This window comes from Mustela nigripes, chromosome 6, assembly GCF_022355385.1.
Source record: "Mustela nigripes isolate SB6536 chromosome 6, MUSNIG.SB6536, whole genome shotgun sequence".
NCBI classification, from domain to species: domain Eukaryota; kingdom Metazoa; phylum Chordata; class Mammalia; order Carnivora; family Mustelidae; genus Mustela; species Mustela nigripes.
Window position 1 is genome coordinate 79601024 of NC_081562.1, and position 27410 is coordinate 79628433.

General features: G+C 37.7%; 1 protein-coding gene across 4 annotated transcripts in view; it reads left to right on the forward strand.

The window, feature by feature from the left end:
• The window catches only part of TMEM117 (transmembrane protein 117), a 476788-nt gene that overhangs the window by 70658 nt on the left and 378720 nt on the right, over positions 1 to 27410 (forward strand). For 3 of the 4 annotated variants that reach the window (XM_059404805.1, XM_059404806.1, XM_059404807.1), the window contains exon 3: positions 17487 to 17619. The exons of the other annotated variant lie outside the window; for it this stretch is intronic. In XM_059404805.1, the coding sequence (XP_059260788.1) occupies positions 17487 to 17619 (133 nt within the window). The remainder of the gene's footprint in view (positions 1 to 17486; positions 17620 to 27410) is intronic. 4 annotated transcript variants of the gene reach the window in all.

Sequence of the window (27410 nt, forward strand, 5' to 3'; positions counted from 1 at the left end):
GAGATTAACTACCATACTTTATAAAGGCTTAAGCTGCTAAAATAATAATGAACTCTATGAAATCATTCATACTTCAGCTTGTACTTATTTTCACCTAAAAGTGGGAAAAAAAATCTTTTTTGCTCCTCTGAATTGTGTATTTTATTCCTAAATATCCAAAGGGTATGTTCCTATGTCTTGTAAGTCTTAAGGCCTGGATCCATGGGCTGGGCTTCACTGTTATATGTATCATTGTGTGCTTTGGATACAATACTGCTTTGCCTATTTTATTTTATACCCAGCCAGAATACTTTAAGAAAGTAAATTATTGAAAATATTGGAAACTTTTTCTTTCAATTCATCAAACCTGTCTAAATCCCAGCTTTAGGTGTAAACCAGCCACCTGCCACATATGCAAAACACAGTGTATGTTGAATATGTATCCCCAGTACTTTCAGCAGTCATGTAAATAATACGTGTGGAAAAGATAATGAAGTTATAAAATTGTCAATCTTAGAGACTCATTAAATGTATGTTTATAAAAACATATTATGTCTAGAACTTAGTTTCATACATGTTGGATTTATTCAATGCCAGCACGTTAAGGAACCTTTGCTACTTCATTGGAGTAATTCGGTTCAAAACTGGCAGTGTGAAGTTCTTACCAAAACTCAGTAGAAGCACCCAGGGAGCTTTAGTTTTTAAACACTTACTGGCATATCCCTCTCATTTATGGATAATTGTTTTTTTCCAACATTTTACGTAAAGTGCTATATAACTTGATTCAACACTCTTTTCCCCACTTTCAGCTGGATTGCTTCTTCTAAACTCTTCTTGTATAGAAATTCAGAACTGCAATGCTTAAGTTGTTTTGAGAAATATTTTCATAAGCAATGAATTTCAGGGTGAGAAAAAATGAATCACATCTGAATTTCAGGTTCAAGTAAACATAATTCTAGTACATGTTAGTGTCTTCCTTTTTCTTCATTAGTCAAAGATTTCTCTACTTGATAAAACAGTTTTTTTATGTTGTTTATAGTCTATATTTTATTTTTACCTTCAATTCAATTTATATTTTTGCTCTTACCATCTTTCTTTAGCATTCTGTGAGTTTATTCTCTTGTTCTTCTTCTTAAGTCTGGTATTTCCTTTTATTCAGACTTTCTTTTGTAGTGGCATTGGAATTAGAGAGCAGTTTTTTTAGATGGGAGATGCTGATTGAATTTCGTTCATTTGTTTTTTCCTTTCATCTTTCTATCCCTCTTGTACACTTCCATTTAGTGTGTAAGTCATGCATTCAATGGCCACTCCCTTAGTGGCTACCCTTGTGATTTTACTATGCATATTTAAAAATCTAGCATGTCTCCAGCTAACCAGTGTCTTAATTACTTCCCAAATTCCTTAGAACATTTTAACTAGATCAACCTCCTCTTACTTATATGAAATTGTTGTTCAGTATTCTAGTTCTTTTTTAACCCACAAAGTAGACATTCACATTTTTATTATTTTATACAAGTGATATTTGTTTAGATTTGATAATGTTGATCAATTTCTTTTCTCACCATTCTTTTTTGTCTCAGGTATATCTATAGAGGTCATTTCTGGAGTCAGGTTTATTTTCCTTGAAGTGCAACCTGTAGAAGGTTTTTAAATAAAAGTATATAGAGGATATACTCTCTCAATTTTTATGCTTTAAAAATTCTTAAAAATCTTTGTGATGGGGGGGTGGGAGGTCAGGGTACCAGGTAGTGAGTATTATAAAGGGCACGGATTGCATGGAGCACTGGGTGTGGTGAAAAAATAATGAATACTGTTTTTCTGAAAATAAAAAAAAAATCTTTGTGACAGTTGTCTTTTAAGTGGAATATTTAGTCTATTTTCACTTATTAATTACCAATATATTTGTGTTTAAATCTAGCATTTTGTTTTGTGCTAGCTTTTGGTTTGCCTTATCTTTCCTAAGTTATTTTTTTCCTCCTCTTTGCTTTTCTTTGGATAAATTATTATTTATTTAAATTATATAATTTAATATATTTATATAATTAAAATAATTGTATAATAATTAATATATTATATAAAGATAAATTATTAATATTTATATATATATTTTCATTCTATTGCTTTGTCAGTTATACATATTTTTATTCTTTTAGTGATTATCCTGGAAAGTAAAACACATAACTGACTTACTGTAGTTTATCTTTAATTAATATTGCCAACAATTTACAAGAACTTTACAGCTTTTAACTCTGACTTTTGCTATCTTTTGATCTATTTAAGTTTAAATTCCATGTGTTTTAAATCCTAAAAGATAGTATTATTTTATCTTAATTTTAAGTAACTCTTGGGAGGTATAATTGACATACTATATATATTTAACTATATATAGTTTTATTTATATATGACTATATAGTTTTATAAACTTTGACATATGTACCCATCTGTTGCCACAATCAAGATAAAAGTTTCTGCATGAGCTTTGGTAATCCCTTTCTCCCATCCCTTCACACATTTAGGCAATTACTGTTCTGTTTAGTTTGCATTTTCTAGAAATTTACATAACTGGAATCACATAGTATGTACATATGTAACTTCTATTAAATCTGTGGTTATTAATTTCTGTTATTTTTCAGGTCTAGATATTCCAGTTGATTTTCAAAAATAGTGTTTGGTTCTTTGGTAAAATTCATAATCTCATCTATTTTCTGGACCATATTAATTATAGTTATTTTGACTTCTGTGTCTTAGAACTGCAGTATGTTCATCATCAATGAGTCTGTTTATATTTTTTTCCCCCTCTTGGTTTTTAGTAACTTCTCTTGTCTTGTTTCCTTCTATGCCTTCTTCTTCTTTTTTTTTAACTTAAATATCAGAAATAATATGTGAAAACCTTTAGAGGTTCATGATGATCTTCCCTAGGGAAAGTTTAATTTTCTCCTGGTAAGCAGATAAAAATGGGCTTCAGGCTTTCTTTGGGTTGGTCTGTTTCTGGTTTGTCCTTACTTCTAGGGTATAGTCCTTCATGTGTCATAACTGATACCACAGACTTTGCTCACAGTTCTTCTACTACTTCCTGATTTCCATTTTTTGTTTCCTAAGAATCATGAGACTGCTAAAATCTATACTTATTTTTATTCTCTTATCAGCTGTTCTTTGCTTGGTTTGAACTCTAACCTACATAGTTTAGGTGTCAGCAAATGCTCTGTGGGGAATTATGTTAGATGTTTGGGCTCATTTTTGGGGTTTCCCTTTTTCTGATATTTTGATATTTGATTATTCATGTCTTGTTTATATTGGAAACCTTGAATTTGAATTTCTGTCTGTCTGACCCACTCGGACTGCCTCAAACTCTAAGTCACGGTTTTCCATGTGGTCCCTGTGCCCCACAATGAAAATCAGCAAATCTTCCTAGGGAAAAAGCAGCTCATTTAGTTCATTTTTCTTCCTTCAAGGATCTTTTTTTTTTTTTTTTAAAGATTTTATTTATTTATTTGACAGAAATCACAAGTAGATGGAGAGGCAGGCAGAGAGAGAGAGAGGGAAGCAGGCTCCCCGCTGAGCAGAGAGCCCGACGCGGGACTCGATCCCAGGACCCGGAGATCATGACCTGAGCTGAAGGCAGCGGCTTAACCCACTGAGCCACCCAGGCGCCCCTACCTTCAAGGATCTTGACCCTTTAAATCTTGGCTGCCTTGTTTGCTCTTTGATGCCTTCAAACAGTTGCCTTCATTATATTGGATATTTGCACTAGGAACATAATTCTAGGTTGATTGTACTTTTAAGCCCTGTTTTATGGCATGCTTTGTTACTGTGGGGAAGTAGTCTGTCAGTATGAATGTTGCTTTGAAGTAATCTGACTTCACTGCCTGATTTTAAGATCTTTTCTTTATTTTTTAACACAAGTGAGGCCTACAGTTACCCCAGCTCGCTTCCTGGAGAGAGTTTCCCGACTTCCATGCAGGAAGGAAGACATCAGACAGAGGCTGGCATTTCTGTGGGTTGAGGAGACAGAGTTGGGTGTGTGGAGAGGCTGAGGCAGAACTCAGAGCAGGTACTAGAGAGGAGAGCAGAGCACAGAGAAGTAATTCCAGAGACCAGCAGATACACCTTCAGTCTTCAAGTGACGTATGATCAACATGCATATAAGGGAACCACAATAGCGAGGGAAAGAACTATGCAAAAAGGAGAATGGGGAAAGGGCACTGATGTTCACACAGGCCCTGAGATAGTCTGTGTGCTTACCAAGCAGAGAAGCAAAACCTTGCCCTTTCTGGTGCCTCAGATAGAATACTCAGAAGCAGGGTAGTGGGGCTACATTAGCCTTACATCAGGCTTCTCTGATACTGCCTAACCGGGCACTATTTTATATGATTCCATTTTCTCTATTTCCTTAGTATATCAGCTAGCATTTAAAAATATATTTAGTCATTGCCCTAGAGTTTGTAGTATATATTTACGACTAATTCAATCCACTTTCAAATAACACTATATTACTTTATAGGTAGGGTGCTTTGTAATAACAAAGTAATCCTAATTGTTTCTCCTGTCCCTCTGTCATTGCTGTCCTTCATGTCATATATACATATATACATACAGAAGCATATATATATGCTTCTTGAGATATAGACATACTTGAATACACTGTTGCTATTATTATTTTGAACAGACTTATCTGTTAGATCAATTAAAAGAGAAAAAAAGCTTTTATTTTAACTTCACTTCTTTTGTCTTTGATACTCATCCTTTCTTGGGTAGTTCTGAGTTTCTGACCTATAGTTATTCCTCTTCTCCAAAGAACTTCTTTTAACATGTCTTTTTTCCTTTAAAAAAAAAAAAAAGATTTATTTATTTATGTTAGAGAGAGAGAGCACACGAGCAGGGGGAGGGGGCAGAAGAAGAGGGGAGAGAGAATCTCAAACAGACTCACTGCTGAGGGCAGAGCCTGATGCGGGGCTGGATCTTATGACCCTGACCTCATGGCCTGAGCTGAAATCAAGATGCTTACCTGAATGAGCTACTACCCATAGCTATCTTATGACCCTGACCTCATGGCCTGAGCTGAAATCAGGATGCTTACCTGAATGAGCTACTACCCAGGCACCCCTTCTTTAAACATTTCTTGCAAGGCTGGACTACTGACAACAAATTCCATTAGTTTTTACTTGTTTGAGAAAGTCTTTATTTCTTCTTTACTTTTAATGGATAGTTTCACAAAGTATAGAATTCTACGTTAGTGAATTTTTTCTCTCAACATTTAAAATCTTTCCCTCCACTGTCTTTTTGCTTCCATGTTTTTTGAGAAGTTAGATGTAGTTCTTATCACTCACTGTTCCTCAAAATGGAAGGTTTTCCCTCTGGTTCTTCAAGGTTTTTTTTCTTTGTCTTTGATTTTCTGTAGCTTGAAAATGATATACCTAAATGGAGAATTTTGTTTTGTTCTGCATTTATCCTGCTCGCTGTTCCTTGAGCTTCTCAGATCTGTTATTTGATATTGAACATTAGGGAAATTCTCTGTCACTATTTTTCAAATATTTCTCCTGTTCCTTTTTCTTTTTCTTCTTCTAGTCTTCGTGTTACACATATGTTATATCTTTTCTAGTTGTCCCATAGACTTTGTATATTCTCTTCTACCTTGTTTGGTCTTTTTTCTCTTTAATTTTCACTTTTAGAGATTTCTGTTGAGATGTCTTTAAGTTCAGGGATTCTTTCTTCATCATGTTTAGCCTACTAGTAAGCCCATCAAAAGCATTCTTAATTTCTGTTGCAGTGTTTGTCTCCCACATTTCTTTTTGCTTCTTTCTTAGGAAATCCATCTCTCTGCTTACATTTCCTACCTGTTCTTGCATGCTATCTACTTTATCCATTAGAGCCCTTGGCTTATTAATCATTGTTTTAAATTCCTGGTCTGATAATTCTAACATCATTGCTATGTCAGTTTCCAGTGCTTGCTTTGCCTCTTCAAATGCTGTTTTTTGTTTTCCTTTTAATATTCTTTGTATTTTTGGACAACTAAACGTGAGGTACCAGGTAAGGGGAATGCTTTAGCAATGTGGTGGTGAGGAAGTGGGGGGTGGAGAAGAAGTGTTCGATAGTCCTATGCTTAGGTCTCAGTCTTTAGTGAAACTATACTTCTGGATTATGAACTTCAGAAGTACTTCTTAATACCTCTTTGCCACTTTAATTGGGAGAGGATGGCTAGAGTAGGCTGACATTTTCATCCAGGTCAGAAACCTTGAGAGAGAACCTCAGCAGGTTTCTCCAGTGTTTACTATAGGATCTTGGTTGAGCTTCTAGAGGTAAAAATTACAAAAATATAAGGCCTCTATGACTGTGTTTTCCTGGAAGTTTTTAGCTTCTACACTGAGCCTCTAGCAATTTGTTTATTACAGTTCAAGTTTTCCTACCGCAGCACTGATTCCCAAGGCAATTTTCACTTGCGAGTTTCTGCTCTGGTAAGCTCCTTCTTTTTGCCTGTCTGTCTCTCCAGTCTTGAGGGGCAGTAGTCTGCCCTGTATCCTCATCTCTCTTATAGGTCCTAGGAGAGTTGTTCATTTTAAAATCTCCTCAGCTTGGTACTTGTTATTAGGATGAAGTGGTGATTTCCACGTGTCTTACATATGGAAGTGGAAACCTGTTATGAATTTTTAATATCTTTCTTCAGTAAGTTTAAAAATGGAATGGGAAGAGAAAATAGCAAGTTTGCAAGTACAAGACACCAGTCTGAAAGAGTCAGAGGACTTATGGGAAACTATGAATGAAAACCAAGTTCAAAATAGAAAGGAAGAGTCAAGGAGATCTGGATACATGAAAGCAAATAATAGAAATATTAAAATTTTCACCTCTGGCCTGGTTTTGCTTTCCTTGCATTTATGGTTGTGGGAGGACCAGACTCTCTTGTACCCTCTACTCCATATCTGATCAGGAGCTAGTGTCCAAGTCCCGTGGACAGTTATCTGTGATTGATTACAATTGCTTCAAACCATGGATCAGCCAATAGGAGATTAGTCTTGCCAATTCAGTGTTTCCTTTTTACATGGATTAATAGAATGCCTGAAATTAAATGAAAACTTATTTTAGAAATCTATTATTGATTTTCAAAACTGATATCAATATAATGATGACAAAAATTTGTTAATAATAGTGATTATGTTAATATTTTTAAGAATAGGGAGCTACATTTTCTATCCCATTGCTCATTTGAAGTACAAATTGTGATAATAACTACATCCTCTAAGATTTCAGAACGTATTTTATAAATTTTTTCTTTTTTGATGGGTTTGGATCTTAAAAATGCTATTCAGGGTGATTTCACCTGTACAAGTCTGGAAGATATAAAACAAGTTGACTTCATTACAATTAAAGAATTTTATAATATTCAATATGTATATATATTATTAGCTATTTTTTCCTTAATAGGAAAAGTCATAGATAATAATAAATGAATACTTTACTTTCATTTTGGGATCATACTTTTTCATCTTGAGCAATAATAAGCAATTTAGGTCAGTTAATTCTAAGAATGTTCTAAAGGAAAAAGCCATGTTATTACAGTAAAATATTTCAACTCAATAAAATGGAAAGTTTATTACTTTTATTTTCTGTGGAGAATTATTTATGTCAACATGTGTTTATTTAGTAGATATATATTTTACTAAAAGTTTGTAATACATACACTTCTGAAGTTGACGTTACATTCTAGGGATGAAAACACTATTATTTATGCTGGGTATCTAACTAACCATAGTCTTATTATTTTTTATTTTTTTTAGAACCTCTTTTGAATTACATATTATAATACATACTTGCAGTATTCTATGGGATTATATTTTAATTCTTAATATTTGGTTCTTTCAAATTCAGTGATAACAAACATTTTATGTGTAAGTTCCTACTCTTAATGTGAAGAAAAAGCATCTATTCAACGTTTTTTAAATTCTCTTTGTACACTGAATAACAAGACTTGATCTGAATATTAGTAGAATGGCATCCTTAGGGTACAAAAGTTTTATGATCTTGTACTTCATATAATGCTACATTTGTTTAAGTAGAACATCTTTTCCCCCTGATGATATTCTGGTGTGTTTTGTTAGGTAATTTTCTTTCTTGATGTTCCATCCATGGATTGTCTTATTTTAGTTATTTTTATTCTGTTGCCATTTTTCAATTAGCAAATTGTAAAAAAAAAATTCATATCATGTCATGTTCCTATAAACTAGAAATTAACACAAATCACACGTGGATATTTCCTATACTTATTTTATTCTGATTGGAAGTGAAGTTCAGTTAATATTGAAATGCTCTGATCCAGTTTCCTTTTATCCTTTATTGTCTTATTCTAGACATAAGAAATGATTTACATCATTGTCAAGTGTTCTCATAAAAAGAGTTAAATATTAACTTGGCCTTTAATGAATCTTATCAGCGTGTTACTTTATTTATTTATCTATTCTCACTAGAGAGGCATACGATGATAGAGGAAACATACGATGATAGAGGAAACATACAATGATAGAGGAAACATAAGGAGCAACATTTTCTCTTTTTCTTTCAGTAGGTAAGGATTTCCCTTTTTAATTTAAAGTATTTTGAGGGAGCAGACTACAGTAATCTCTCAGTGACTAAACAAAACCTACAACCCTAGAGTTGGACAGGATCTTAAAAGTCATGTAATCCAACCCTTTAAACTATACCTGGCTAGTGGCCATTCTTTCTTGTCTGAACTGGAGGGAACTTATTACTTCTTGAAAGAGTACTTCCTATAAATTCTTTCTGGCTATGACTCTAATGAAAATTACTATTTAGAAGAGATCATCTCTGACCTGCTTGTTAAGGCCCGTAGGAAATGGAGGAGTTAGTCAACAGCTGGAGAAGGTAGAGTATTCCAGGCAGAGGTTCAGCATGAGCATAAGAAGCTGAAATCTGTTCGGTGTTGATGGAACTAGAGTGGAGAGTAGGTGATGGTGAGAAAGGAGAGGAAAACTTGGGTCAAATCAAGCAACGCCCTCTATACCACACTGAGGAGCTTGAATTACAATGGGGGAACGATGACCATTGATTTTAAGTGAAGGAACAATGTGACCACAGTTGCATTTCAGTTAGATCTATTAGCTGTATGGAGGTTGGATAGGGAATGGAAAAGGTTGGAGTGAAGAAGACCAGTTATGTTGTTGTAATATTCCCAAAGGGATGTAATGAGAACCCAAATTATGAGAGAAGGGTATGGTTATAAGACCATAAAATAATGTGACTACTGATCAAAATGGCAGATGTGCAGGAAAAAAAGACCAAGAATGGAATTTATCTTAAGTAACACTGAAAATCACAAGATGGTAAACTCAGAAATAGGATTGGATTTAGGGATAGAAAGGGTCAGATTGGAGGTAGGGGTGGAGATTTGGAATACATTTTTGTATACTAAGTTTGAATTGGCACTAGAGCTTTCCAGGGGAGAGTGAGCAGGTGACTCCATCTGAAGCTTCAGAGGAACAGTTTATGCTGGAGATATCAGATATTAAACCCACAATAGTGGATGACATCATGTAGTGATACAAGAAAGGTGAAAACTGAGGATGGACCATGGGGAACATCATCATTTATGGGACAAGTAGAGGAAGAGATGCCCAAAAAGGTGACTGAGAATAATCAGGAAAGTAGAAAAAGAACAAGGAATATTTGGTATTCAAGAAGCCAAGGAAGTTAGTGTCAAAATGGACAAGCATGAACAAGTGCTCTGTCAGATGCAAACAAGATGTCCTGTAAGTTAACAGGCAATATGTTTCTACTGGATTTGGCAATGTGGGAAACAATTTAACACTTTAACACTTGCCAGAACAATTTCAGTAGAATCTTTGCATTGCAAGTGAGATCTCCGGGAGTGGGCATGATGTGTATTATTTTTCTCAAAATCTGGAATACAAGGGAGGAAAAATGGATGACAGTTCAAGAACATGGGGTCAAGAAAGCACTGCTTTTAGGATGGGCTTAAGAGGCTTTAGAGGCAGAGGGAAGAGAACCAGGAGAGAGAGAGAGAGAGATTCGAAATACAAAGGAGAGAAAGGAAGGCTGATGGACCAAGGCCCCCAAAGTGGGAAGGGTATGGTTTTAAGAAGACACAAGTAGGTCCTTTTGTGAGATGAGCATTGCGTCCTCTGAGAAACAAGGTAAGGAAGTGAGGATAGATAAGCAGATGCATGTGAGTGACCAGGAAGTTGAAGGAAATCATGTTTGGTGGCATCAATATTTCCTTGTAGTTGGGCCAAGGTCATATTCTGAGAGTAAAAGAGGCTTAGTAGGGGCTATGAGATAAAATTTGAAATGGATGCTGGGAAGAATAGGGAAGAGATCGACAAGTACACGGGAAACTATTAATGTGCAGTACCGCAGTAGCTGCTGAAATTGGCATCGTGATTATGTAGTGGTTTAGTAATCTACTCTTGCAACTTTTTTTCACAGTTTACTGAAATCAGAGAAAGCAAACTATAGTGTTGAATCAGTTGGGGTTTTGCAGGGCAAGCATAAGACAAATATGGGGTGCACAGGAAGGGAGGGTGTTGAGGAAACAGAGTTAGATAGGGAAAGAGAACTTTCATGCTAAATAGAAAGAAGTAGAGCTCAGGAGGTGGCTAATAGATAGCAAGAAAATGTGGAGGAGGTGAAGGTCAAAGAACTGGTGGGTTCCATGTGGCACAGAGGGTGGGTTTGATTGCCGGATCTGCAGAGATACACGACTTTGGCCATATGGTAGAATGTGTTTAGTTTTTTTTTTGTTCATTTGTACACTGTTGCTGTATATGGTATTGTGTCCCTTCATTATTTAGCAATTGGACAAATATTTATCTAAGACATGCTATCTGCCAGTGCCATGGTATACCAGTAGGGAAGAAGACAAATATGGTCCTCACTGTGTTGCAGTTATGGATGAATGTGGCACACGCAAGTAGACAATGAATTATACAAAGTCCTGGGTGTTAGGTGTTCTGAGGTTGAGCTGTGTGAGCTGTGTGAGCTTGCCAACAAGCTATATTTTCCCCTGTATTTTACTTGCAGAATTTTCCTTTTGGAAAATGTATACCCTTTCTTGTGGGCAGGTCTTAATTTTCCTTCTAGAATCTGTCCATCAGAATTTAATTTAATGCAGATATTTTACGATATAGTCTGCTGAGTACTAAGGATATAAAGAAAGACTAGGAAATAAAGATTCTATTCTCCCTTTTTTGCCTTCTGGGCCTTTGATCCATTGGTCATCTTATATCTGATAAGGTAATCTCTAGAATATATAATGAGTGCATCTTAATTGAATTTCTCACTCATATAAAGCCGAAACATAGCAGGTATCTTTGTTCTAAGCAGTGACTCAAGGACCAGGGATCTTCCGTCTATGGTTCTGCCATTTTCAACAACATTTGCCGTACTTGATTTACATTTGTGCATCAATGTAGTACTAGGTAATTAACTTAACCTGACTCTAACAATTAGCATATGACATAGACTTTGCTAATCAGTGCTTGTCCTAACTGTGCCAGTGGTGATTGGTTCAGAACCCAAATAAGCTCAATGAGGGTGAATCATATAACTTTCCTTAGAACTAGTGGGGCAGAAGCATTACGTTTTCCTCCCTGGACAAAGATGAAAACATATTACTCAGGATTGCTATAGTCATCTTGGGACTACAGAAGGTATGTCTGAACATGTTGGAGGAGCTGGCTATGACGGTACCCCACCTTGAAGAAATCAAGCTGGGAAATGGAGATAAATCCAACCTTGGTTATATTGTTTGAGTGCTGGATCAAACCTTGCTTGAAGTCATTTTGTTTCTTTAGTTAAAGTAAATCTACATTATCTTCTGAACATATATGTTTAGGAGGAGTTTTTTTTTCAAGGAGCAAACATGTTCATTAGAAAATATGAGAAGGCAGTAAATAAAGACTCCTTATAATTTAAGCTGGTTTTTAGTTTTTGTCTTTTCTCTTCTCTTCCTTTCCCTCCTCCCCCTCTCTTCCTCCCTCCCCTCTGTTTATTCTTTCCTTCCTCCCTTCCTTCCCTCTCTGTTATTTGCAACAAAGAGCCTTCGTAATGGCATGCGAATGCCTGCTATTCCAACTTTGACCACTTTTGACCTCAACAAATTAAAAATTTTAATGAGTTGTAGATTACATATTTGTCTTACATTTGTATCCATTACATGCATGCAAATATACATTGTACATAGGGCTGGCCACATCATATATAGGAGATTTTGGAGCAGGAGCTTTAATGGATAGTGGTATTAATTTCAGTTTAAAGTTCTCTTGAGGAAAGTGCCACCTTCATTAGTCCTTTTATATTTCCTGGTCAGGGTCTTATGTGGTAATGCAACAGTTTTTCCTCTATATTATATAAATCTTGCTCTGATTCCTCTTACCAAGGTGAGCAGAGAGTATAATACCAGTAATTTATCACCTTACCTTTTTTTTTAATCAGTAAAGTTTCAAATAGTCCTAAGACTATAGGGGTCCTGGAAACAAATCCATCAGTCTGTATATACCTGTTAACCTGCTTCTTCTAATGCTGCCTGGGTGATGGTCTTTGGCCCACTCTTTGGCACTATGGTGTACTGTTTAAGATGGTGCTGGTTTGCAACCTTGGAAATTTCGCAAATAAAATCTGACACCTGTCCCAACGCATGGAGGGCAAAGAGAGACCGAAGAAGGAGTCAGGCACCTTCCAGTTGGGAGGTGGCAGTTTTAATAACAAGAGTACACACACAAGGCATGCCTTCAGTGGTCACAAGGCAAGTAAATCTCTATACTTGCCCACCACAGTCTTAAAAATTCATATAGAGGCCTCAACTGAGTTCAGTTGCTTATACCATCTACACAGTTTTCTTTCCTTTTTTTTTTTTAAGATTTATATTTATTTATTTGACAGAGAGAGACACTGTGAGAGAGGGAAAATAGTGGGAGAGGGAGAAGCAGGCTTCCCACTGAGCAGGAACCCGATGTGGGGCTTGATCCCAGGACCCCAGGATCATGACCTGAGCTAAAGGCAGACACTTAATGACTGAGTCACCCAGGTACCCCTCCCCTCCCGCCAGTCTGGACAGTTTCAGCAATTCATTGCTCTCTCAAGACTGTGCCATTAAAAACAGCTCCCACCCTGGGAATGGTGGGGAGAATGTGCATTCCAACAACAGGAGAAAGGATCAGGAGCCTCTGAATGCTTAGGTTGGCTTGAGGGTCACTTGGGGATCATGTTCTCTCGATGGCCTCCTCCAACAGCTAGCTGTGTCCTGCCCAGGTTGTTGTGTTCCTAATGGAAGTTGGTGATCACCCCCACTGGTCATAGCCCTTAGGGTTAGGGTTAGGGTTAGGGTTAGGATTAGGGTTAGGATTAGCTAGCGCTCAGTGTCCTTACCGGACTTGGAATGCCATGAGCCTTGATGCTGGCTTTCACCAGCATCCATGAAATTAAATCCAAATGAGGTTCTCTCACCTTGGAGGCCTAAAATCTGGTATTCTCTCTGAATCTAGAAGTCCTTGCTCTAATGAACCCCTTTCTTTAACAAATTCCCAGGAGTAGGTCTGCCCCTATCTCTTGTGTGAAAGCACAGACACTTCTACATCTTTTCCTCTGGGATTGTTTATTTCTTTATTTTAGGCCTCCTCATGAGAATCACACCTGAGCAAAAGGTACCCAGAACATAGGACAAAAGTCTGGTTGTGAGGTAGAAAGGAAATATTTCTTTTTATTTTGCCAATGAGAACACGTGGCAAAAATCCCCCAAAAAACCAAACAGTTTCCCCCTAATTCTCCCTATTACACTTGCCTTTTATTTTTTTTTCTAATTTTCCACTACATATGTGTGGTCATTATATATTTTTTAATATGTTTTTAGATCATTAATCTTGTTAGAATTTTATAACATGTTATTGGCCTTAAAGCCCCTGTATATCTAGGAAAGATTCCGAGATTTTAGGGCCCATCACTTGACTTGAACCAGCATTTGTAACAGCTAGTCCCTGTGTCTTCTGACACCTCTACAGGCTTGCGTACTGTCTTACTGCTTCTGCCTGTTCTAAGATTCATTTTCCAATTACCTTGACCTTATCAAATGTGATCATCCCTACAATCCAAGATACATTTTACTAACATAAATATACACTTATATTCACAAACATATCTATGATTAAAATAAAAGTCACTTATGACCTTGTCAGGAATGTATGCACCTTCTCAGCAATGCCCTTTTTCTCTTGTTGACCTATAAGGACTGTCTTATTTCCTGAAACTCCTCTAAGGGAAAGTGTGATAAAAATTCTGAATTTTGTGGGGCGCCTGGGTGGCTCAGTGGGTTAAGCCTTTGCCTTCGGCTCAGGTCATGATCTCAGGGTCCTGGGATCAAGGCCTGCATCGGGCTCTCTGCTCATCAGGGAGCCTGCTTCCTCCTCTCTCTCTGCCTGCTTCTCTGCCTACTTGTGATCTCTGTCTGTCAAGTAAATAAATAAATAAAATCTTTAAAAAAATTCTGAAGGGCGCCTGGGTGGCTCAGTGGGTTAAGCTGCTGCCTTCGGCTCAGGTCATGATCCCGGAGTCCTGGGATCGAGTCCCGCATCGGGCTCTCTGCTCAGCAGGGAGCCTGCTTCCTCCTCTCTCCCTCTCTGCCTGCCTCTCTGTCTGCTTGTGATCTCTCTCTGTCAAATAAATAAATAAAATCTTAAAATAAAATAAAATAAAAAAATAAAAAAATTTTGAATTCTGTGACCTACAGAAAAGGTGGCATATAATTTATTACCCAAACCAGAATACTAAGAAAGGAAGGGGACCTTATTAATAATTATGTCAGGACAACAATCATTAGCCACTGTTGTCCCAGGCAGACCAAATGTACAGTCATACTACAGGGCAAAGACAGCCCATTTTTGTGTGACATCTTTAGGTAACGCGGAGGTTCCTGATTTGATTAGCTTGCAAGAGAAGTCACTTAGGCCAGCAGCCAACTGATGGCAATCTATGTCTACGTGTTTCAAGCAATAGGATGGACACTCAGTGAGTTAACCTTGAAGGAAGTTATGGAGAATTTTCATAATGTGATTTGACTGAACACTGGAGCCACACCAGTTCTGTCCTTCATATATGGCAGCACTTTTATTATGCATTGCAAGTGAATTTCAGGCCATGTTAACCTGCCATTTTGTTCTAATGACTCTAATGACTGAAATTAGTGCCAGACAATGAGCTTAGCAATGACAGCATAAATGGTACTGTCACAGTTCCCTTTTTACTAACTTTGTGTTATTTCAGCCAGTGCACAGTTAATCTACTATGTTTTATTTGCAAAGCACTCCTCAATCGCCAGCATTATGATTTGACTTTTAAAGTACATCCATTAGTAATTTTTTTGACATATGCATATGTTGAGAAGGAAATTCACATTTAAATTTCCAAGGAACTCTAATTGCTGATCTTTGCTGTTCTTCAGTCTAAACTGCTGAATTAAATAAATCTTAGTTTGAAGCTGAAAGGACGTGCAGCTAAGGGAACCTTGAACAAAGACAGCCCCCGAGTCTAAAATAAGATCACCTTTTCATCAATCACCCAAACAATGATGGACTTCAAACACCTTCCTGCCTTGCTCTCAGCTGTATCTCTAGAGTACCTAGGACCATGGCTCACATATCATCAGAACACATCCAATATTTTGCTCAACAATGAATAATATTCTTTACAGTATGATATTTATGGCACGAGATTTTTTACTCTCAGGTATCCTGTGCTTAATATTTGTTTATCACATTCTTGACAATGTACAGTGTGGAGACTTGCAGATCTCTGGTTTTCCATAACTGTTAATTCAGTTAATCAGCAAGTTCTGTAAAGTTGTAATTTGCTCTGCTAGCGTTGTTTGCTTCAACAGGAGAGCTTTCCACATTCTTCTTCGAGTTAAAATTAACACTCCCCCTGACTTTCAGATTTGCCCTTTGCTTCTCTTGCACAGGCCAAGAAACCAGATGATGTAACCAAATCTCCTTTTCTTCCCCCATTCTATTTAAAATTTTGGCTAGGGTAATGTTTCTGGTTTCCAAATGAAACCTTAAGTGCTATTTTTTTTTTAAGATTTTATTTATTATTTGACAGACAGAGAGCACAGTAGGCAGAGAGGCAGGCAGAGAGAGGAAGGGAAGCAGGCTCCCTGCTGAGCAGACAGCCAGATGCGGGGCTCCATCCCAGGACCCTGGGATCATGATGTGAGCTGAAGGCAGAGGCTCTAATCCACTGAGCCACCCAGACACCCCCTAAAGTGCTATTTTAATAAAAGTGAGGTACAAGAAAAACTTAGTAATTAAATCTTAAAAGATTTCTCTCTATCCTCAGTAGCCTACATGAGAGCTACTGTCTATCCCTAGAGAGACAATTTCCAGATGGAAATATGTATGTCTTTTTCATAAATTTGACATATCATGAATAAAAAGGGAATATTTTCTCTAGTGAGAAATTCTATTATAGGATTTCAGGCTTACTTTATTTTAACTGTAGTTTATATATGTGTATCATCTCCCTTATCATTACTTAGATAACTTTCTCAGGAATGGGAATAAGCCTACTAGACAAAGTTGATCTTAGAAGAAGCCAGGGTGACCTATGTTCATTTGTTTCTTACTCCCACCATTTGTCATCTTTCTCACCTTTCAGGACAGTAATGCTCTCATTTCTCTTCTCTCCTGTAAATCAAGAAATGTTTCTGCATTAATTCTGATATTAGTAATATTTTAGTATTCCTCTATACACATTTTCCCTCCTTGAAATATTTGCATTTTAACGTTCTTTCTAATCCTAGCATTTATCTATGTAAAGGGAATTGTAGGCATCAGGGTGGAAATAACCTTTTGCTGGGAGCCACACCAAGCTCTGTAATGTGTACATGCTGCCCCCTCCCCAACCCTTCAACCCACACACTTGTGCACAGACCTGTATGCAGGTGTGGGTGTTTTAGCTGAGGGTGAGGCTGTGTTTGGATCTTATGACAGACAGTGGATTTTTCCTTCTAAGTTTCCACGTACCTTCAACAATTGGGTCTGCCTTGGTTTTGTTTTCTGGTCCCTACTGGGAGCGGGCTTATGGAAACAAAAGGGAATTATGTGGAACTTACGCAATGTCTTTACCATTTGCCCGAAGTAGTTTCAGGATGCCGGGAACCAAAGACACATTAGTGAAACAGGAAGCAGCAGGGGGCCATGCCCTAATTCCTCTTGTTCTCTGTGCAGCATCATGAATGATCTCTGGACTATCCTAACTCATGTTGGTATTATTTGCTCCAGGATGATATGGAGGCTGTCTTGGATTTCATTCATGATCACTTATTGACAAAGGACCAGAAAGGACATTAATAGAGTCGTTTGACCCACCAAGGTAATTCTGTGGCAAAGAGCTCAGAATATAGCAAGATAAGAGAGAGTCCGTAAAAGAAAGCAAAGCTGTGTAAATCGTGAGTCATGATGGACACTGATTTCTAATAATATCTTATATTGCAGGTCAGTTGCTCCGTTTAAAAATGTTTCGAGAGGATCATGGCTCATGGATGACAATGTTCTTCAGCACAATTCTGTTTCTCTTCATATTTTCTCACATATACAACACGATTCTTCTAATGGATGGGAACATGGGGTAGGTTATCTTTCCCCTTTCTACTGTGGTGAGTGTTATGTTTGAAACTCGTAAAAATTCAAAGAGAATTTTTTAGTTTGTAGTAGCCTTACTCTTCACAAATATTCTACTGTAAATAAAGAATGATCTGTGCATTTTTCTTCCCTGAGACATTGAGAGTCTTTTCTCTAAGGAGCCTTATAGTGTTCTGTGTGATACTTATCTTGTGTTCCTTCTACTTGAGGACTTCTCTGTGGGGTCGTTTGAGACAGGTGATAATTTCAGTACAGTCCCAGAGAGTGTGAGAATCAGAAAATCTTATTGACTTGTCTTACAGTTAGTAAAGCTGGCCTAAGATGAAGGTCTCTAGATTTGCAATCCCATTGTTCTGCAATGCCTGGTTAAATGAAGGTGTTTGATACTGGTGGCATTTTTTTCTTTTTTAACTCTCTTGACAGTTCCAACAGAGAGACCATTGTTATAAATGGGTCATTTTAAAAGTGGGCCACCCTGTATTAAATCCAGGGTTGTGATCTATACTTATCAAATCACTAATCAAATCACCATGGCATGAAGAGGTGCTAACAAGGAGATTGTGGATTTTTTCTTTTCTTTCTTTCTTTCTTTCTTTTTTTTTGTTTGTTTAGTAACTTTCTTGGTTTGCTCTTGATAAGTTTTAAGAACAGACTACAAGGAGAATGGCTTAGCTTATAGCACTAAGAATTAGATTTCTGGCAAGAATAAACCACTGTAGATATTGCTGTGTACTGATATAGTTTCTAAGGAATGTTTCCATCTATTCTCCCCAATAGATTGGAAAGCTAGGTAATACCATTTTCTTCTAAATGTAGACGAGGCAAGATTGTCGGTCAGTTCTGGAGTGCAGTTGTTTCGATGTTGTGTATAGATTTTAGCCAGCACTGTTCACTGCTGAGAGGGATAGCTCAATTAACATTTTATTGTTTTTCCCCACCATTAAAGAAAATAAATAGTAGAGGGATAAATTCAGGCATGTGATATTTAGATCAAATGTTCAGGCTTTGAGAAGTTACTGACGTGCTTTATTTGTGATTATTTCTTACATTTCAAATAATGCCATTTACTGCGTCACTTTTTAAATGGTGGAGTCACAGACCCTAACCCAGGCCAGTCAGGAGAAGCCTCAGCCTTAGTGCAGTGCCTGTAGTAATAGAATGGGTAACGGTCCTCTTGGAATTACCCAACACAACTGGAAGTCTGTCAGAGAGGCGTTGTGCACTCAGCACTGGGGCCAGAAGGGCAAGGGACCCATAAAAAACTTGCATTTTTTAAGAACTTGCTTAAAATATTACTTAAAAATAGTATATGAAATATTGGTTCTGCTTGGAAGTTGACTTCCTTTCTCATTCTTTTTTTATTCTTTATATTTGTTGTTGTATGGAGTTACTGAGGTCTTTGCTAACTGGAAGTATTTATTCTGAGAAAGAAGCAGATTTAAAAGTAATAAATTATTGCAATAATAGGTAATCCCTGGCACACTATAAAGCACTCAATAGCTAATAATCAAACCAGTCTTACAGAGGATCTTAAGCACTCAGTACCAGTACTCAGTTAATCCTCACAGTGAGCCCGAGCAATAGGTATTTTTATTACCTTCATTTTACAGATCAGGAAACTGAGGACCAGAGATGGTCTGTCTCTTGTGTAGAGTGACATTATAATTCGGTCTCTACTTTAGACATTAAACAAGGAGTTGAGCGATTAAGTAGTGAATTCTGGTAATACCTCCTGCTCTCAGGCTGGCATAGAGTTGAATGCTGATTGATTCTGATACTCAATCACTGTGAGTGTATTAGTCTTTCTTTGTATTTTTAATCTTTCAAGCTGTGTTTGAAAATGGAAAGAAGTAGGAGGTATATGCAGGAAATCAGAGAATTTATGTGTGTCTGTCTTAACTAAAATTGAAAGTGATTCTTTTTTATTTTCAGACTGAACATAGTATTCCATGTTCTTACTAACTCTTGAATTCTTCCCCAATATGTCTCAGCCTTGTTCAGTAGAATCTTTTCCTGAGAGGACATTTTAATGGGGTCACTTTTTAATTTTTAATCCAAAGCAAGGGACAAGTGGTTTAGTTCTACTAATAAAAATATTACATTATCATTTATAAAAGATATATTACCAGCTCTAATGACACGCGCCATTAACTAGTAAGTACTTTAAGTAGGGATGTAAATTGGAGGAAAATCAGGTGTTAGAGAAAATGAATACAGCTGTGCTTTAGGGGTTCTTAGGAAACACCCTGTTACCTGAAGCATTTCCTCTCCTTTGTATGGCAGGGAGTGAGTGATGGAGCCAGAGGCTGTGGATAGAATAGGCATGTGGCTATTATGACTGACTAGTGTCCTGACTGTGGATTGCTGGTGGTGGAGGTGGAGGAGAATCCTGCAATCCTGCATTCTTTTTTTTTTTTTTTAAAGATTTTATTTATTTATTTGACACGGGCACAGTGAAAGAGGGAACACGAACAGAGGGAACAGGAGAGGGAGAAGAAGGCTTCAGGCTAAGCAGGGAGCCCAACTTGGGGCTTGATCCCAGGACCCTAGGATCGTGACCTGAGCTGAAGGCAGACGCTTAAACGACTGAGCCAACCAGGCACCCCAGAATCCTGGGTTCTTTACAACGAATTTGATTGGCATCGACGATTCCAATGTGTCCTGTTTGTGGCTCTTTTAGGATTTCAAAGAGGATTCCCTAGTATGATTTGCTTTTTTCCCCCTTTCCCCCCCAATTTTAGGATTGGTTGTAAATTTAGGTTCAGCTAAGAGTACTTTGAGCCCTCCTTATAGAGAACAAAACCGCTAGATTTGTCTGACTGAACCTCAAGAGTTTTAGCCAGAACTGACTTGATAAGAGTCAAGTTGGCTGCTCCTGGTGTTCTCATTGGAGTGACAAACATGCAGCCATTTTCTTCCACAGTGATGGGATTCTTGGTTAAAAATGATTCTGGGGCGCCTGGCTGACTCAGGGGGTTAAGCCTCTGCCTTCGGCTCAGGTCCTGGGATCAAGCCCCACATTGGGCTCTTTGCTCAGCAGGGAGCCTGCTTCCCCCCGCCCCCCTCTGCCTGCCTCTCAGCCTATTTGTGATCTTTCTCTCTGTCAAATAAATAAAATCTTTAAAAAAAAAAATTCTAAATGACTCCCTCCACCCCCAGGTTTTTTGTTTTTGTTTTTGTTTTTAAATTTCCTTCCTATTCAGCTAAGCATCTTTTTTTTTTTTTTTTTAAAGATTTTATTTATTTATTTGACAGACAGAGATTACGTAGGCAGAGAGGCAGGCAGAGAGAGAGGAGGAAGCAGGCTCCTCACAGCAGAGAGCAGAGAGCCCGATGTCAGGCTCAATCCCAGGGATCATGACCCGAGCTGAAGGCAGAGGCTTTAACCCATTGAGCCACCCAGGCGCTCCTCAGCAAGGTATCTTAAGGCCAATCTTGTTTTTTTTTAAAGATTATTTATTTATTTATTTGACAGACAGATCACAAGTAGGCAGAGAGGCAGGCAGAGAGAGAAAGAAGCAGGCTCCCTGCCAAAGCAGAGAGCCTGATGCGGGACTCAATCCCAGGACCCCGGTATCATGACCTGAGCAGAAAGCAGAGGCTTTAATCCACTGAGCCACCCAGGCGCCCCTCTTAAGGCCAATCTATTGTTAAATCTGTTTGGCAGAAATAAAGAGAGGTATGCTTCAGAGTCCATGGTGTGGTCTTTACTGACCCGACACTGAACAAGTCATATAGGGCTGGGAAGAGTTTCTACCGCAAGTATCATCTTTCTGAAGAACTTCTTGGTCATGGAATTTTCACAGCATTCATAGTATAAAGCCCTAATTTAGGAAAGGTTTTCCTGGCCTTCTCAAATATCTCAATTCCCCAAAGAATAATATGTGTAATGTATAAAGAATGAAATGGTAGGAAAGCAAAGCGTATAGGCTCTGGTTATGTTTGTAAAACGATTCTGAAAAGGGCCACTTGATGGCAGCAGAGGGCATGTTTTCAGGCAAATCTGCCTCAGCCCTGTCGCTGAGAGACTTGCTCCTTTTGAAGAGACTATTGTTCCTTTTGAATTTCGGAAACTTGGGTTGAAATGCATGCCTTCCTAATTGTTAATGGACTTTTTGAAGAATTCTACCTAGTGAGCTCTATAATAAGCACTTATGATGCTTGGCCTCTTTTTATGTTCTTAAACAAGTTTAAATAAGAGTATATATAAACACATATATGCACACATACATATCTGTGTGCTTATGGACTTATTCTGGTATTACAAGGATAAATATTGTATTTAGCATGGAGGAAATTAGACACTTGACAGACATAAAATTTCCTCGTGAACTGGAATAAGTTTCCAAAGAGTACATGCTATTTAGGACAGAATATGAAGAATCTGAGGTTTTCCAAGGTTAATGAAAAAGAAAGTTTTATTTTTCCTAATACACAGCTTTTTCCAGAGAAGTGTTACAAATATTAATTAATACATCAATATGTGTTAGGTATTGCAGAGGAAGAAATTGAGAAATGAGACAAAGTGATTCAGGCAATTTTGAAAATAAGTATTAGTATTCATATTAAGAACCTGCAAAAAAGATGAAGGTACAAATTAGGTGATGGGGTAATGAAAATGGAATGGATTGTCTCTCTCTTCTGTTTTTTTTCTGATCAGTTTTAGTAAGTAAGAACTTCTGTGGAGCACACATTAAATTTCTGGGTGTGGTGAGTCTGTTATAAGTGAGTATGCTGTAAGAGTATGCTATAAGTGGCTTAGGGAAGGTGATAGGAAGGAATATTTAAAATAGACCCTTTCTAGGGATGCATGGGTGGCACAGTCAGTTAAGCGTTTGCCTTTGGCTCAGGTCATGATCCCAGGGTCCTGGAATCAAGTCCCACAATTGGGCTCCTTGCTCAGCGGGGAGCCTGCTTCTCCCTCTGCCTGCTGATCCCCCTGCTTGTGCTCTCTCTCTCCGACAAATAAAAAAAACTACAAAATAAAATAAAATACAACACAACATGACGCTTTCCATGGGGCACTTGGGTGGCTCAGTCTCTTAAGCGTCTGCCTTCAGCTTAGGTCATGATCCCCAAGTCCTGGGATCAAACCCTCCCTTGGACTCCCGGCTCAGTGGGGAGTCTGCTTCTCTCTCTCTCCCTGTCCCTCTCCCCTTCCCCCTGCTGTGCTTTCTTCCTCTCTCTCTGAAATGAATAAAATCTTAAAAAAATAAAATGGATACTTTCCTACAATCTAAAATGCCTGGCTTTTATGTACAGAGGGGGCAGCAAAACCAAGCAAAGATGAATGGGAAAAATAAACAAGCAAGAGACTGGCATAGACTTGTCCATAGGCTGGATGAAATTGTTCAGGCTCTATTGCTTCCTCAGGTGTGTGTGCACAGCTGCCCTAGACCTTACCCCCTGTACGCTTGCTTATCCTCATTTTTACTGTTACTCTGGGCCATCCGTGCGTCTACGTGTTCTCTCAGAAAAGACTCTGGTTTATAGTTTCAGTTTCTGTTGCCAGAGGTAGAGGTTCCAGCCCATTATTTTTCCCAAAGCTGAGTTACACTTTGATGGAAAATTTCAGGGTGAAATTTCACTCCAGGCAGTACTTTTTTCTTTCCTAAGTTCACTATTTTTAAAACCTGCAATAATGCTTTCAGATTCCTTACTCAAACTTTTTTTTTTTCTCTCTCTCTTTTTAGTCAGTACTAATCTAGAGGTAACAGCCCTGGTGCATGCTTTTTTTTTTTTTTCTTTTCTGTTAAAAAGCCATGATCTTCACTTGCTACTGCTCTTGAAGTACAAACTTGGTTGACCTGCTACTGTTGTTTACACTGGTAGCTTCATGCTGAGGAAGGAATGTTTTGCGTGTGTGTTTCTTTGATTTTAAAGGTGCTAAATGTATTTCGGGAAATGGCAAGAAAAAATCCAAATAGTCTTTAGTCATGTTCAGCTATATAGTTTCTGTGTGGCGTAAAATAATAAAATTATTGGTGTCCAAAATTATCCACTGTAGTGGATATAAACTGTAGTAAATGAAACAAGAACCATATTATTTTTCCAAGGGATGAGCATATAGGGATGGGTAAAGGAAGGAGGCCCTGGGCAGGATTCAGAAGCTGGGGTGGGGAGAAAGCTTGGCTTAAGTATTCAGGAAGCCAGCAAGTACTTGAGACGATAGCTGAAAAGCTTGATTGGCTGCTAATACAAGGCTGAATGCAAATTCTGCTGGAGTGGTGCTTTAAATAATTTGTTGGCTTCGTTCTTAATTAGGCTAAACATTGACTTGCTTGTACGATTAATTCACAATAATAGCACAATTAATTACTAAGGCTGGGAGTAAGGGACCGAGCTGGTTGCTGAGAATGGGCTAGTGAGAAGAAAAGCTGGAAATGAATGGCTGGGTTTGGTCAAGGGGGATTACCTGTGGGGTGCTGGAGGGAGGGAGATTTGGTGAGAGAGAGGGAGGGAGGGTAGGGGAGGAGGGGGACGGTCAGGGCAAAGACGACGGACACTTGTTCAGCCAGAAGCCATGTAGCCATAGGGCCTCGTTGCTGCTTTTTAAACATTTTTTTATTTTTTAAAATTATTTTAATTCAATTAATTAACATATAATGTGTAATTAGTTTCAGAGGTTCATGTCTGTGATTCATCAGTCTTCTCTAACACCCAGTGTTCATGACATCACACGCCCTCCTCAATGCCCACCACCCAGTTACCCCGTCCCCTACTCTCCTCCCCTCCAGCAGCCCTCCGTTTGTTTCCTAAGAGTCTCTTATGGTTTGTTTCCATCTCTGGTTTCATCTTGTTTTAGTGTGTTGCTTTTGATACTATTGGTTTTACATTACTTGGTTTTGATACTATAAAGGTCAAGTAGCACAGTCCACTCAAGTTATCACAAGTTTACTGTTAGTGTAGTCTGAATCGATGACGTTTTAAAACATTAATGAAAAACGCAATCGATGTTGCATCCTTGTTACTGTGCGGGAATGCATTATTATCTGTCCAGAATCAACATTGTTTTGACACACTTGAGAGGAGTGTGTTCCGTGATCATTGTTTTTAGTTATTTCAACTCCCTCATTAAATATTTTATCAACTTGTTACGGTGGGGACAAAATTCCAAACCGGAAATCAGAATATCTGGATTTTAGCTCCATCTCAGCCACTTACTGGCAAAAATAACTTGGAAAAGTTAGACTGTTTTTTCATTTTTTAAAAAAATATTTTATTTATCTGACACAGAGAGATCACAAGCAAGTAGAGAGGCAGGCAGAGAGAGAGAGAGAGAGAGAGAGAAGCAGGTTCCCTGCCAAGCAGAGAGCCTGATGCGGGGCTCGATCCCAGGACCCTGAGATCATGACCGGAACCAAAGGCAGAGGCTTTAACCCACGGAGCCACCCAGGCGCCCCAGTTTTCTCATTTTTAAGATGAGTTGTTACAGGGTTGTTCCTAGGTTTACTATTATCGACCTCATCTTCATTATTATTAATTTTGGGGAAATGCATGCTTCTAAGGTGAAGAAACAAACTAACTTTAATCTCGTTTGCCATTGGCTTTGTTTTATATGGAAGGCAATGTGACAGAGTAGCAATAGCATGCACTTTCGTCCTGACACTCTTGCTGTATGACCGTAGGTAAGCTTCACTTTCTGAGACTCCCACATGTAAAATGGGGATATTAGTACTATCTTAGGGTTGCTGAGGCAATCAAAGAAGACAAAGAATGCATAGCAGTTGGCAAGGTGCCCACCGTATTGTGAGCTCCCAGTGTTAGTTGCTTTTATAATAATAGAATACGTTTTAGTTTCTCAAGGACTTGAGCTCTCAATAAATATTAATTGTTGTAATAATAGCAGTAAGTACTTTGGTCAATATAATGAAATGAAATAATTTATGTCAATGATGTTATTAGATTACTATCATACAACTAGGATAATGGTTATCATATTTTATGCAAAATGCCTGAGTAAATGCTTAGCACCAGTAGGTCTTCAGTAAATGTTAATTTCTTAAGCCATAATACATAATACATAGTCTTAAATATACTTGAATCATGGAGAGAAATTAGTATATGGAATACACAGCACCCGGTTCAAATGCTATGAATGCATCTTTATGAATATACATAAACTGTGGCTTATTTTTCATCAACGAAAAGCAAATACAGAGAGCTAATATATTTCATCAGGATTCAGAAGAGGAAATCAGACATAATATTAAGTTACCAAATGATTATTTGCTAAGTTTGATTTTTTTGAGAAGAGGCAACATTCGGTGGAATTATGGATAATATCATGGGACTTCATGACGTGGCGGTCATGCCTGTGGGCCTGGGTGTGAGTATCTGTTATTTAGAGACTATATAATAATGAACATCTTTAATTTCCATCTCAATTTCATTTTCCTAGTGGTGAATGTGTAGGAAACAATTACTTTCCAGGCATGAAAAGTTGATATATATGATAGCCTGAAGCTTAAGGTTTATCACAAGTTATATAGTTTAATTTAATAAATTAATATAATAAGAGAGACCCAGCGTGAGCTGAGAATGTGACGTTTCTATGACCAGTCATACTCTTTGTAACCTATTAACCCCATTGTTATTTTTGATGGACTGATGAAAATCATTGAACAGAACTCTGCGCACGAGGGCTTCCATCATCCCGAAGGTTTCCTGTCACGGTAACGTCCCTTGCAGTGCCTAGTGTACGTACATCGCTCCTGCTGCTCTGGCAGGAGTGTCGGCACTTCCTTGAGTCTTGCCTCAGGGCAGGAGGATGATGCCTTTCTTGAGAGTAGATATAAGTGACTTGCTTGTGTTTTCGGCATGGAGAAAATCACATTGGAACAGGTTAACTTTCTTTTTTTTTTTTTAAGATTTATTTATTTATTTATTTGAAAGAGTGTGAGAGCTAGAGAGATCACAGTGGGAGAGGAAGAAGCAGGCTCCCTGCTGAGTCAGTAGCCCCACACCGGGCTCCATCCTGGGCCTTGAGGATCATGACCTAAGCTGAAGGCATACGCTTAACTAACTGAGCCACCCTAGCGCCCTGGAACTAGTTATTTTTCTGTTTCAGTTTCCTTTAGGCTGTTGCCAGTGTACACTCTACTTTTATTTTTTTCCCTAGAGTAGCAATGCACATGAAATACTTGAAAATGTTAGTTACAAAAGACATAGAAGAGCATAATATTTAAGTAACATATTAAATGAACACCCTTACCTAATTGAAAAAAAATCTTACAATAAAGATTGATAAAATATACAAAAAATATGAAGACAGAAAAGGGTATTGGGTTTTGACTTATATTTTATAGACTACATAGTTTAATTCTTTTTTCCTAAAATGCATATTTTAAAAGATTTAGTGGGATGGTTCTCAGGCTTTTTATGCAAAGTGTAAGATGTTCAGCATCCTGTGTAATAGCAGAAAATATTTATCAGATATAAAATACTTCTATTCTTTTAGGAAAAAAGTCAATAGACCTCTTTGCTTCAAGGTCATCCATATACTACCTAAATATGCACTTTATTTTTAACTTATTATAAAATATTATTATTGGCAAGGATAAAATACACCAGTGATATATGTAATGAATAATGTTATTATTCAATATATTGTTATGCATATATATATAATGTCTGCTGTTAGATACTTAAGTGTATTTCTTAATTAAGCCATTTTACTTTTATTAGAGAATTTGATGTGTAAACTTAAAGCTAAGCATCTAAAATAAATCACTGAGGAGAAAGCTATAAATAACTACACAGAGATAAGTTTTAACA